At 37.8% G+C, this 14,204-nt stretch overlaps 2 protein-coding genes and 1 long non-coding RNA gene across 3 annotated transcripts in view; 1 reads left to right on the top strand and 2 right to left on the bottom strand.

Moving 5' to 3' along the window:
- Window positions 1-3,311, bottom strand: part of Xk (X-linked Kx blood group antigen, Kell and VPS13A binding protein) — a 44,748-nt gene extending 41,437 nt beyond the window's left edge. The window contains exon 1 of the mRNA XM_070040650.1: window positions 2,873-3,311. Within this exon, the coding sequence (XP_069896751.1) occupies window positions 2,873-3,117 (245 nt within the window). The 5' untranslated portion in view covers window positions 3,118-3,311. The remainder of the gene's footprint in view (window positions 1-2,872) is intronic.
- Window positions 2,702-7,492, top strand: LOC138840415 (uncharacterized). Its single transcript, XR_011376076.1, has 3 exons — window positions 2,702-3,033; window positions 4,873-4,952; window positions 7,409-7,492. It is a non-coding gene; the product is annotated as an uncharacterized lncRNA (long non-coding RNA).
- A 641-nt stretch (window positions 7,493-8,133) lies between these two features.
- Lancl3 (LanC like family member 3) overlaps window positions 8,134-14,204 on the bottom strand; it is a 100,109-nt gene continuing 94,038 nt past the window's right edge. The window contains exon 5 of the mRNA XM_070040651.1: window positions 8,134-13,333. Within this exon, the coding sequence (XP_069896752.1) occupies window positions 13,174-13,333 (160 nt within the window). The 3' untranslated portion in view covers window positions 8,134-13,173. The remainder of the gene's footprint in view (window positions 13,334-14,204) is intronic.

The following is a 14,204-nucleotide window of genomic DNA, read 5'->3' on the forward strand; positions in this document are numbered from 1 at the left end:
GTCACACTAATCTATAATAACAAAATGTTTTTCTTTTCATCTGGAAGCTGACTTTGAACCACATTTTAGATGTCTCAGTTCTAACATCATGGGTCCAATATCACCCTGAATTAAATTAGCTGCATCAGAATGACAGACTCTTTAATGATGGAAGAAAATGGCTTGTTATTTTGTTCTTCTACTGAGAAAACAATGACTCATTCAGAATTTTTGGAAATGGATTTTTTAATAGTGTTAAAAACCTTCTATATAACTGTAAAGGCAGCTCTTCAATGCATCAAACTATTTTTCTTAAATAGGTGAAAATATTTTTTGCTTTATGGAAAATACAGAAAAGTATATATAACAAAGGAGAAAAATGATATACTTTTCTGTTTTTCTGAATACTAAAATCACACTCTACCATCTAGAGACTATTGCTCTTAATACATTACCTTGAATTCAGGGTTATACTTGCCATCCAGTTTTTGTACATAATATTATTTTGTTAGCTTTGAGTTGCTCAATGTTTAGAAACATTTTAAATAACAGCAATTACAGAATATTCTCATTTATTCAGATGGTTATTTAGGTGGTGTTTAATATTTTAAATCTTCCTAAATGGATAAACTTTGACAGTTTAAAAAGAAAATACTGTTAAAATGTCCTGCATAATCCACTTTTTCTTCTACAGAACACAGGGAACCTACATAATCCAATTTTATTTTTTAAGATGTCTTGGGAACATGTTCTGAGTCTTCACTTTCCTTATCTAGGAAATAGGGACAAGGGCTAGGGGTGTATCTCAGCGGTAGAGTGCTGTTTCAGCATGGCACTAGGTTTAATCCCCAGTGTGGAGGGTATCCTGAGGACAATTGCATTTACCTTGTGGTAAAGTAACTGGGGCCAAACAGTAGCACAAGTAGCTTTTTTTTTTTTGCCAGTCCTGGGCCTTGAACTCTGAGACTAGGTGCTGTCTCTTAGCTCCTTTTGCTCAAGGCTAGCACTCTACCACTTGAGCTACAGCACTACTTCCAGCTTTTTCTGCGATTAATTGAAGAGTCTCATGGACTTTCCTGTCTGGCTAGCTCTGAACAGAGATCCTAAGCTCTCAGCCTCCTGAGTAGCTAGTGCTACATTCATAAGCCACCAGCACAAGCTCACAGGTAGCTTTTAAAAAATGTCATTTCCCAGTCCAGTGCCACTGGCTCATTCCTATAATCCTAGCAACTTAGGAGAGTTGAGATCTGAGGCCATTTGACGCCAGTCCCAACAGGAAAGTCTGTGAGACTCTTATCTAGGGGGGGAAAAAGCCAGTTGTGGCTCCATTGGTAGAATGCTAGCCTTGAGCAAAAAAGCTCAGGGCAAAAATGCCCTTGAGTAAAAAAGCCCAGGCCCTGAGTTCAAGCCCCAGGATTGGCACCAAAAAAAAAAAAGTCAATTCCCCATATCCCCCACTTTCTTTTCACAGAGGTAATCATGGAATGATGACATGTACCTTGCTCACATTTATTTATTTATTTCAGGCCCATAAGTCCTGCTTGGTTAGATGGACTCTTTACTAAATGGCTCCAGGTTGCAGTGCTATGTAAATTTCCCTCACTCTCTTTGTTTTGCATTTTTCTGATTCTTCCCTATCAAGACATAAATAGCAACTTCTCACTGCTGTCAGCATACCTGTTTCTCTGCCTTCTAGGATTATCTGCAGGATTGGAAACTTGTTTACCAAGTTTCCTGTGACTGTATAAATGACAAGTCAATATTATGAGTTTCAGCTAGAATAGATGTCTTTAATATTGAGACATAAAAGTTCATAGAAATGCTTTGTAAAAGGTATCTTACTATTGTTGGACTTTGTGTGTGTGGGTGAGGTTGAGTTCCTAGTTGGAAAGGTTGCTGGTTAGCTACATTTCTGGCAACTGAGGTTTGTCTCTGTTCAAACTCCTCTATCATCCATATCTAAACTTAAGTATTTTAAATATATTTTAAATGTAAAGAGATCTCTCTTTGCCTTGCTTTTTAGTAAAGGCATTAAAGATAGGAGAGTCATTCATTTAAAATTCCCTTTAAGGTCCTTAGATGAGTCAAAGTCGGCTTCGTTACCATATATTTCTACTTGCTTTGTGTTTTAAAACATCAATTTCCAGAAATGCCAGCAAGAGTCTTTCTTAACACACAGCACAATCGTGTCTTCCCGGCCTATGCCGAAGTTTATATAGTCTACGTTATAGAGACTATATTTATGGTTTTCGTGACTATGTGTTTATAGATAGGTCTGGTAGACATTTCTACTGCTAGAAATACATTCCATGTTTTTCACGCCCCAAAGAGAAAGGAACGGTGCATGGGTTTCTAGAATTCTGTATAAGAATTAAACAGATTAATATTTACAAAGCACTTAGGACTGTGCCTGATGCGCACAGTAAGCTCCCACGTGTGTGATAAATGACCAGTGTATGCTTTGGCTGTAACCATGGTTTAAGAACACACTTTGCAACCGTCTATGACCGCACAAGCCGAACGTGCTGGAGCTCATCCACTTGACCACAGAGGAAGCCATCTGTTTTATGAGACCCAACAACTGCCAGTGTTATTGGTCAAATTCAAGTGGAGGTGGCCAATGTAATATGATGGCTCTGAACAGCACTGCAGGGCACCCCAACTTTAGGATCCTTATGATAGATCCTGAGCTATTCCTGTGACTAGATTGGTGAAGCTAGAGGAGGGGGAGGGCAGGGCAGGCCTGCCATGGGCCCAGCCTTGTGGTCCAGCCACCAGTCCCAACCAGAAAGCCTCCCCTCCCCTCCACCTCCACCCTTGTCCTCTCTGGGGAAGATGGGGGAGCCAGCCAAGGGGCTGGGGCCTAGGGCTGGCTCTGGGCTTCAGCACGCACCTGAAGAGCGGCCCGAGTTGGAGCAGGTGCAACAGCAGCACTAGTGGGCGATCACGGCTGAGGTCGCGGTGCACGAAGAGGAGTGTGAGCTGCACCAGCGCGCAGGGCATCAGGGAGAAAAGCAGGGTCAGCGCTTGCCAAATGCGGTCCCCGCCCGAGAGGTACGTGCTGCTCAGGTAGAGCGCCGCCGTCGTCTCGGCTACAAACAGGAACACGGACGCTAGTACAGAGGCTGGGAATTTCATCTCCCCGCGTCACCGGTTTTCACCGGGGCCAAACAGGACAGGCGGCGACGGCGGCGGCGGTGGCGGCGGCGGTTAGCTGAGGGGCTCCGGGCATTCCCGGCCCTGAAAGGCTCTCGCGCTCAGCGCAGCCCGCGGAGGGCACGCGGGCCCCGCCGAGCAGCCCGAGCGCCGGAGCGGAGCCTAGGGGCAAAGGACCTGGCTGGGGTGGGGCGGGCAGCGTGGCCGCTGGGACACGCCCACACGCACTGTGCGCCACCCGCGCGCCAGAATGCTGGTGGCGTCTCAAAGGCGACAGTATCCAGGCGGGCCCCGAACCTGTACCGTGAGTTCCACCGTTGCCAGGGCTCCAGCTAGCAAGCTGCCTGCCTTGGGCACGGGACCTCTGGGTCCTAGAGTCCCTCGTTCGGTGCTGTCTTTTGGAAAACCTACAACATCCTTGAAAACTTGGAACTAATAGGGGTTCCAGATTGGGATCTGGATGCTTTTCACCCCAGTTTTTCTTTTCTGGGCCAATAAAACGCCGGTTTCTTCAAAAGGTCAATTTCCTGTCATTTAAAAATAAATGTGCCACACAGATTCTTTTCAACTTTCCAGTGTATTGTTATGTACCTATCATCATAATGAATATTTTTCTTATTTCTCACTGTGACTTGTCCCTTCATCTTTCAACTACAAGGCTGGGAAGCAATGCTGGCAATGGGGAAAGATCATTGGTAGGAGCTAAATAAAGTCTTCCCCTCCCAGAAAAACTGCCTACAGAATTTATTCTTCTCTTAAGTGTGACTAACTCAGGCAGGTCAAAGACTAGGGCCTAATAAGGAAGCAGTTTTGTAGCCCAAGGCATAACTCTGCTTGTTGCTGTGCCAATCCTAAGAGGAACACAATTACTTTTTACCTACTGAACTTTCAACCATGTTCTAGACCTCAAGAAGGACTTAACACTCTCCTTCACATCATGATCAAATCTGAAACCTCTCTGAAACTCCGTTTTTATCCTGTCTACACAGGGATTACACTTTTATAATTATAACATCCTCTTCCCTGCTTGGGTGATTTTAATTTTCAGGCATCACAGGGCCTTTTTCTATTTAGGAACATTAGCACAAATTCTATGTGAAGTTTCTGAAGGGATCAAGACAAGAATGAAGAATGGGGAGAGGGGGTGGAGAACAAGATAGGCTGTTTTCCTTGGTTGGTGCACCACATGGGAAAATCTATTTATAAGGGCTGAGGAGAGAGTTCAGGCAACAGCTGAGAGATACCAGGCCCTTTCTCCAAAAGAATTGCTAATGTCTATTTATAAAACCCAGCAGGCCACATGTCCTGGATCAAGATACAAACACTGTCACAAACACTAAATCAGCAGCAGCACTCGAGAGTATTTATATTATATTTTATTTGACACAGTGGTGAACTTTAAAAGGAAAATTAATTAGTAGCTTAAAATTAAGTGGAACTCTTAATTATTTAGCATTAGATTTTATTTTAAGGCAAAGGATTATCACAGGTTTTACATGATTAAGTGGACCATGTTGTGGAGCAGTAATAAGCCAATAAATAGCATCACTTTAAATACTACAAAGTCTAGTTTACGGCAACTTATTTCTACAGTACAAAAAGAATACAGAAAACGCGTTGGAAAGATCACAGTGTTTAGAATATTGTAACAGCAGGCTTATAAACAGTAAAGTGCATCTCTAAGCTTCTGACCCAATCTTGTTTCTTAAGAGATTTCATTATACCATCCCCCTCCAGGAAGAGGAAGCTTTATCAACAGACTGTAGTCTTCTTTCCAGGAACAACCGATACCAAAGGCTAAAATTTGATCAACATTTGTAAGTTGATTCTTGGTTGATCTATACACCAACTAACAATTCACTAATCATATTTTTCTGTATAATTCCTTAAGAATCATGTGTAAATTATAGCTTATGATAGTTTCCCTGTCAAACATCTAAGTGGATTTTCACAAGAGATCAGTGTAATATCATCTATTTTATTACACTTTCTCACTTGGACCTAAATACTCAATACTTTAAAAAAATATTATATACACAATAAACTTATAGAAAGTGATACTTTGGTTCAATCACATGTAACATATCAGAAATTTGAGAATTTGGTTTTATTATAAAATACAGTAGTAGCATTTTTTGTAATATAATAAAATATCTGGCAGAATGTTCTGCCCTAAATTTAGAACTAATTGCTACTGATATGTCTTTCAGTGTGCCTCAAAGGAAAAACAATAATTAACAAGAGGTCAATGAACTTGTTTTGGCAAAAGGCATTGTTTTGTTTTGTCTTTTTAAAAAAGCCTCTCATCTTGTATGTTTTCCAAAATTTTAGTTATATACAGTACATAATTGGTGTTTATGTTTACACAAGTTAAAAGGAACTTAAGATTGTAATAACTAATTTCATTTTTTGGTATATTTTCAAATAATTTTATACTTTTGACTACATTTGTACTGAGTTGGCTGTATTGCAAAGTATAATTTTATTAATAATACGAATTTATTGAGTAATTACTCAAAATTCAATAGTACTTTAAATAAGAGTGTTTATTTACTCCTAGATACAATTAGGAATGAGCAACACTGGCAGATTATTCTTGTGTCACCCTTTCCCAAATAAGGAATTGTACTAATTTGCTTCTTGTGAAATGCATCATTGGGAAGATGAATTTTTTTCTAATGATACAATCATATTTCTAAAGATATTGTAAATTGTGCAAAAAATGTTTTAGCAAAGTAAATTACTTTCTCTTGGGAAATGCACATTTCAAATCTAATCCATTGACCATTCCCCAGTTATATGTGGCTTTAAAATGTATTTTTACTAATAATTGAATTCTACAAAATATACTTTTTAAGTTTTGTTGATGTAGTGTCAACAAATCCAAGAGATTAAAATTTAAACATCCTTTCTAAACAGAGCTCCCCTAGATGTTTAAAGCTGGGAAACCTGTCACCTTGCTAAGAGAATAGGCTACCATTCCATTATCAGATTCTAAAGCCAAACTTTTTCACTTAGAATGTTCCACTTCTGCTCCTGGAGCGTCTATAGAAATACATGTTACATTGTATTTGTCAAGAGCAGAGCAATTCTACTGCTGTTACAGTCTTCAAAAGACAAACTTTAATATTGAAACACTAAAATCCTAAAAAAATACAGAGACAAAACATTATTTAAATCAATCTACTTATTTTAATACATCCACATATGTGGGTTACTAAACTCTACTTGAACCAAATTTAGCTACCAGCAGAATCCATTTTATTAACAATTGACACTTAAACACAGATTGTAAAACAATACTTGCAGGAACAATACTATAGGCCCCATTGAAACCATAGTGCCAAAAGATCATTTGCTAAAGATTGACAGAAGACAAATATAAAGTATTGCTGCTTTAAACAGATTGCTATGTCACAGCTACTTCACACGCAATGCAAGAAGAATACAAGTTAAAGCATAACACCACACATAGAATATAAAAACAAAGCATCATTAGAATGATATTACTCTACATGTATGAATTCTGTGTTTACACATCTACACATTCAGATATTTCTTCCATCATCATTTTAGAGTGTTGATATTTTTTTGGTGGGGGGAGGGTTGAACTCAGGGCCTGACACTTGTTAGGCTGGTGTTCTACCCCTTTAGCCATGCCTTCAGCCCTAAATATACTGCAGGCTCTGGAGGCAATAGTCTTTGATTTTTGTGGGTTGATGTTACTGGAGTTTGAACTAAGCACTTGATAGACATCAGAAACTCTACTTCTTGAACAATGTCCCCAAACCTGACCAGTCATCATTTCTGAAACTGTAAGAAGAAGGTGCATATTTGGGACCTTTCTGAAGATATTTGTCTATGTGTAAAACTTAAAACTATCTGCTGATTTTAACTCAGTAAGAGGTTGCTCTAAAACAAAAGATAATTGTGAATTTTGGATGATCCAAATACAAAGCTAAGTAGAAATGAATTCCTAAAAGAGTAAAGAGAGTAAAAAGAAAACAAAAATGTTCTCACCTAGAAACATCTAGGTACATTTTTAGAATTCTTATAGATGCAGAACTCAGTAATTCAGAGTTCTTCACTGGAGTTGAGTTTACTCAGAGTCTGTAATGTAATCTTCATAAGAGGGTAAAGAACAGAATTATACTAACTTATATAATCATAGAATCTGTTTTCTCACAGGGCAGAGTTTGGTACTACTGTGCTGCAGCTGGGAAATATTGCATACTCATATAACCTGGAGTGTTCTGTTTCCATTTTCTTTCAGAATAATAAAAATGATAGAAGCTGTAGGAAGATCTTATCCAGACTGGGAAGAAGAATGTGATGACAGCTCTGCCCTTTCCAATCCACTAGTCGACCTACATGTAGCTCCTGTACACTCAAATATATCTAAGCTATAGAATATACACTGGAATTCGAAGGTTTACAGACAAAAAGGAAAAGTGTCTCAATATTTATAGTGATTGCAAACTGAAATGATGACATTTTGGGTATACTGGGTTCACTCAACTCTATTAATTCCACCCTTTATGCTTTTTCAATTCAGCTACTAGAAGCTATAAAATTACATTTGTGGTTCACGTTTATGGCTCACAATACGGTTCTATCAAACATTGCTTCTATGCTTGTGAGACCCCTGACTTTTATCTTCTATACATGATTACTAATGGCTTTAACTTGGCAGAAGTGATAATAAAAAAGAAAGCTTAAGACAGAAAACTTGAAGTACCTTCATAAATTATATGCTAATCTGTTAGAAAGCAGTTATCATACAGTTAACACCTATCCATTAATGGATTCATGCTTGAACATACCTGTTCACTCAGGTACATTCCCCAAAGTTAAACACTGGGTTTTTTATTTCATATGACACTCTCCTTAAGTCAGCCTCTTTTTCCCTGTACTGCTTATACACACATCTCTCTCTCTCTCTCTCTCTCTCTCTCTCTCTCTCTCTCTCTCGCTCTCTCTCTCTCTCTCTCTCTCTCTCTCTCTCTCTCTCTCTCTCTCTCTCTCTCTCTCTCTCACACACACACACACACACACACACACACACACACACACACTATTTTCTACAGAAACTGAAAAGGAAACAAGTAGGAAGCATACAGGAAGTACTTGCAAACTGTTTTCACAATCCTGGACAGTAAAGCTTTTACACATCTTTTGCTTTCTCTTTCTCTTTCTACCTCTGCATTCTTCAGGGAAGAGAAAGGCAAGGAATGAGAGGATAAACAGAGGAAGTTAGTTTCAGTGTTCTATACTACAGAAAGGTCACTATGGTTTAAAATAATTTATGATCTATTTAAAAATAACTAGAATGCAGAAATGTTTTCTAGCACATAGATATGGCACTGTTTGAGATGGATATGCGAATTACCCTGATTTGATCACTTCCTGTTGTATAGTGTACTCCCTCAATACAAACAAATGTTTCAACTCAAAATAAAAATATTGAAAAGCGAACTCTTCATTCTTTTTTAATCTGTACAATTCACCTGCCAACTCCCATCTCAGCCAAGAACAAAAATAAGTCAGATTTGGTTTTTGTTACAATTGTTTTTTTCAATTTCAGGCATAAGACACAGGGAGTTCCTTAACTAAGGGACTTTGCCATTTGTTAAGGAATCTAGGCGAAATTGAAAATGTCAATAACTTAAGAAAATAAAACAAATGTTTGTTCATATCCTAAAGGCATTATTCATTTGGCTTCAACTCATTAACAATTTCAACTAAAGAAATAGAGTCTGTACATAAAGTATAAAGTTTATACTCATGGACAAAGCCCAAATATTTAATTTAAAATCAACTTCACTTTTCTTTTCTTCTTTTGATGACAGTAAAAATATGATGAGGAAGTAAGGATCAATGCAGCCACCATCTCATTCTTACATGCAGGAACACCAGTGGCCAACCGTCCTGGACTTGTGATCCAGCTAGATAACAGACCCACTTCTGCTATTGCCGACCTTCAGGTCAGCCTTTGTGTTCTGAGGGGAATGTAGCCATATAGAGTCATAGCTAAGAACCAGTGTGGACAGAGGAGATAAGGAGAAAAACCTGCTCTTCCAGAAGAGTGGAAGTCACTTGTTTAAACATACAAAGGAAAAAAAAAACCCAAACATCAGAATGTGCTATTTAAAGAGAAGGAAGTGAAGAGTTGCTGAATAGAGCTAGTTCAGGATTAGAGGTTCCAGGAAGTAATAAAACCCACAGGTAAGACCATACTGGTTCTTAGCTCTATTAAATGTGCATCCACACCTCAATTTAAGATGCTGAGCTTTGACAAGCTTCCTCTGTCCACTCCTTTGCCTGAGTTTTCATTTCTTTTCTTTTACCAAGTCTAAACCAAGATTACATGACTTTGGCAAATTTGAGGCTTAGTCTTTTTAAATATTAATTTGAGACAATGTTGAAAAAAATAACTCAAGTCCCCAAAGGAAGGCATCAAATCCATTAGAAGACATTTCTATTCTTATATGTCACATAGCTCTGAGGCCTGAACTAAAAAGTGCAGATCAAACTCACTTCAAAATTACTCTATTTTCCAGTTCATTTTGCTCTGTAGATCTGAACTTCCTTCCCCTTTTCTCCAGGTGTTGGTACCATAAAATCTATTGGGTTTTAGCAAGATAAACAAATATTTGCATTAAAAAATAACTTCCAGACAATAACAGTCTACCCCTACTTAGTAATAGTGAACCCTGGTAAATCAGACTTTTTGAGGCACAGATATTATAGTCGGGACTGGTGGTAAAATATAAAAAACATACAATTGGTTCTTATCTATGTAGTCATTCATACTTCAAAAACTGCATCCACATATACAGATCCATTTGGCTGAATTGTTTTTGGAAAGTCATAAGTGAGCGTGATTGTCTATCCATTTTGTCGTCAATAATCCCCATGACAACCTTGTGAAGCTGACAGGGTGATTATTATGGTCTAGTAGTCCATAGAAGACAAAGGCTTTGAAATCTCCAACACAGGGCTCTTTGACCTTTTTCTATGTATTTCCTTCCTTTTTATGAAGTGCTAGGGATGGAAGTTAGGTCTATACTCATGGTAGGCTAGATTCACTAATACTGAGATACACCCACAGCTGTGTGTTTTCTTAACATGGTTTTGAATCACAATCTCATATTTGTTTTACTGAAATTACTTAGGTTCCCTACAGAAATTAAAACCATATTTGATTAAAATCTTAATATGTCAAAGGAAGTTACAGAAGTAGGTTGCCATTGGAAGAAATATGATTCAGTTCAGAGCAAGCAAATGACTATTTTTCTGAGTTATCAGTAAATGAATACTATTATCTTAACAACATAGTAAATTACCTAATAAGTATATAGAAATAAATGCTGAAAAGCATCTGTTCTCCTTCTAAGAGGATAAAAAGAGGCAGAAACAGGTGACTGAAATGAGGTTGAATAAAATAAGTGAAAGAATGTAGGAATGTGTGGAAGAAAAATTATGTAATTGTATTCATGAAACATAATTCCTGCTATCGAAGTGAAATGCTATCTCCCTGCTGTTGCATGGACTTTGCTTGGATTGGAGACCCCAAAAGTGTTAACTGTTCACAATGATTAGCACAATGTTATTACTAAATCTTCAAAGGTAGGCAAGAAAGATGTCTAGTTTTCTACAGTTGCTAGAAATGGAGCTGATATAATGAGCTGACATCTCAATTCTTCAGCCTTTAAGTTTTTGCTCTCTAGTATAAATGGAGGAAGGATCAGAAAATTGAAACAAACTTTGAAGAAAGGGGTAATTTGTTTTTTACTGTCCCTCTTTTCCAGATTATAACGTAGAATACTGATTATGTAAAGCTGAAAAATGAAACTTTGAGTTTGACTTTGGTTTGAGTCATTGTTCTGTCCCTTCCTAAACATGCATCTACATAGCAATTACCCAACATAACTTCTAGTGTTGCTGAATGACGAAAATTAGCAGGTATTCCTTTAATATGTCCTTATATTGAATGGTTATTATTCTCTGCATACAGGGGCCATGAGAAATAAATTTAAACTGAGATGATGAAAAGTAGGCATCACTCTCATTTAAAAAGGAGACCACTGTGTAGACATCTTGCCTTAAGCCTTCCACTTGGCAGGCACTTGCCTGTTCAGAAAAATATTTCTAGAACCCAACTTTGGGGGGCATCAGAAAGCTTCTATTCATGCAGTACTGCCCCAAGCTGAGTATTTTCACAGATGAACAACTGAAGCCAATTTTTATGCTTGTATCATGAGGCTGAGTAAATGGAGCAATAAGTCAAAAGGTGCATGATTTCCCAAATCATTCTGTGCTGTTTTGTCTTGATCAGCGAAAACATATAGAGTCATAAAATATACTAAGATCATTCTTACCTTTCTTTGGTAAGACTCTGAATATCTTAGAAATAGTAGAGGTCCTCTTCCTCAAAAAGTACTCAGGAACACAAATTCACATATACAAACCCACATAAACCTACTGGTGTATGCACCCACACACATCAACATACATACAAATGATTTTAGATAACAGTATTTCCTGAATTCTTACCAAATCAAATTAGGCACTACTGAACTAAAAAAGAAATACTTCCGTTTCTATGAGGATAGATGTAGCATATACATAGGTACAGGTGTATGCATATAGCCAAAATACCTAATGATTAAGTCTCATACAGTACAGCTTCCTGTCACGTGATATATGAAGTTGTCAGTGATTAAACTCTAGGAAAGGGGAAAATTCATGTTGTATGTATTCTAGATGACAGATGCACCTATACTTGTTCTCCAGTCCACTGTTTTCTGAGGCCTTTTACAACTTCTATGTGTTTACAGCAGAATTCAATGTGGTATGATAATGGCTCAATGGATATTATAGGCAATTTCTAGAAGACCCTGTGTCTTGGAAGGTATACTGACCATCCTGGAAGTTTACTCATCTCTTAATCTAATAGTATAAAATTAATCGATAATGCTTTCCTCAATTACTGGTGCTTTTCTGGGCCAGTGACTGTCTATCCCAAGTGACACAGTACTCACCAATGACAAGAAATGACATATCTTTGTAGTGATTACCCTGATCTTTGAGATGAGTAATTTTCACCAAGAGCTTATTTTACAGTTTCACTAAAAGCTTATAGATATTACATATATAAAGGTATTTTTTAAATTGCTAGCATAGACAATATACAGATCACACTTCAAATTGAGAAAAACACTTGACAGTAACACATGCTAGAGTATTTGCTCAACTACTATATTTTTAGTGCTGAGGAAGGAGCCCAGGGCCTGGTGCATACTAGGCACACAGCCTACCACTGAGCCATATCCCCACCCACCCTGAAATGTACTATTCTAATTGAGCTTTAGGAGAAAAATAAATTAGGAAAAGAGATATTCTAAGGCCCAAGGAAGTTTCCAATTTTGGTGTTTAAATAAAGTTATGGTGTCTTTAAAGTGCTCAGGGTAATGATAAAAAATAAATGCATCTGCAAATATCCCCATTCAGTAAAAATCATGAATTTTAATAAGCAAAGGCCTAGGACAACCAAGGGTTTCCTTTGTGTCCTTCATCCTGACAGTTCATCCCTGCTAACAGTTTATAGTGGGCAAATGTACTTTAGTTTCTGATTGTCTTTATGCTTGAATTTAGGGGTGGAGGGCAACCACCGATAGTAAAATTCACTCTCCTATTATGAAGATATTACCATTTTATTGCTATTGTCCCCATTTCAGTTTTGCTTTCTACACCATTAACTGAAAAACAGATCATTTCTTTTCCTTTCCCTCTGAGATCTGGTTTTATGTCTACCCCTTGAAATATTAAATTTTTAGTTTTCACATGAGTTGTGGTGTCTTTATTTTGCCGGTTCTCCCTCCAGCATGGTATCATACTGCCTTTACTTGCCTGTTCCTATCCTTCTGGTGGCAATGTTAAGGCTCATGGTTATGATACCATTGGATGTGTCTTATTTGGAAACTGCCTAATGGGGGCTCAGGAAATCTCAGGGCCACAAATGGAGGATGGAACCTTTTAAACAAAGACACTGAACAGAGGAAATTCAGCCTGATTGGGCTGCAGCAGATCAATCAGAAAGCACACCGTCCCGGAGAAGCCTTCATACAAGCTGTATATGCTTTCAAGGACCCGTGAACCAGCTTTGAATTCCTCGGTAAATAAGAATTGAGCAAACCTGAAGAAGAAGAAAAAACGAGCAGTTTTTAACATGTGTATTTCCATATTACTTGCCTTCAGTTGCTTCTTTCTCTCCACTAAGTAAACATTTTAACATCATTTTTTCAAAGAAAAGAAAACAACATCCCCTATTTAACTGAGTATGTTTTACAATAAATTTTGTTGGCAAGCAAATCCAAGTACTTTTCAGAGTCAGCAAAGCAAGTATTTTCATGTGCCAGATATATTACAGACACATGACTGCAATCTCAGCACTAGGGAGGCTAAGGTAGGAGAACCAAACATTTATGTCCTGTCTGGATGACATTACACAGTTAGTTTGAGTCTATCCTGGGCTTCATGGAAAGAATGAGGGGGGGGGAGGCAAGAGGGAGGCAGAGAGGAAGAGAGAAAGAGATGAGGGAAGGATTGGGGAGATGGGTTGTGAGAGATATTAGGGATGGAAGGAGAGAGAAAAGGAACTTTGCTATTTTCTGAGGATTTCGTTCTTTCCACTGTCTCGTAACTAAGAGTGAAAAAGACCTTGTCCTACTTTTATTTATCTTGAATAGAAGTAAACTGATATATCATGATTCCTTTTTTAAAAAGTAAATATGCTGTGTTTTTGCAGGCATATTACTTCTGAACTAACTATGTGACAAAGGACAGCAACCAAGAAAATAGATGGACAAGATTTCACTCAAACTGCTTTGGACAAACAAAGAAATAAGATGAATGGGAAAAGCAAACAATCTTTTATAATGATATCAAACAGCAAACTTAGGTACAAGATAGATTATTTTAAAGATATCTACTCTAACAAAGCTCATTGACTTCTAAGTTCTCTATGAAAGACCTTTTGTCTTTTTTATTATTATTATTTTATTTTA

The sequence above is a fragment of the Dipodomys merriami genome, unplaced genomic scaffold, assembly GCF_024711535.1.
Source record: "Dipodomys merriami isolate MVZ:Mamm:240054 unplaced genomic scaffold, mDipMer1.0.p SCAF_3, whole genome shotgun sequence".
Taxonomy (NCBI): Eukaryota; Metazoa; Chordata; class Mammalia; order Rodentia; family Heteromyidae; genus Dipodomys; species Dipodomys merriami.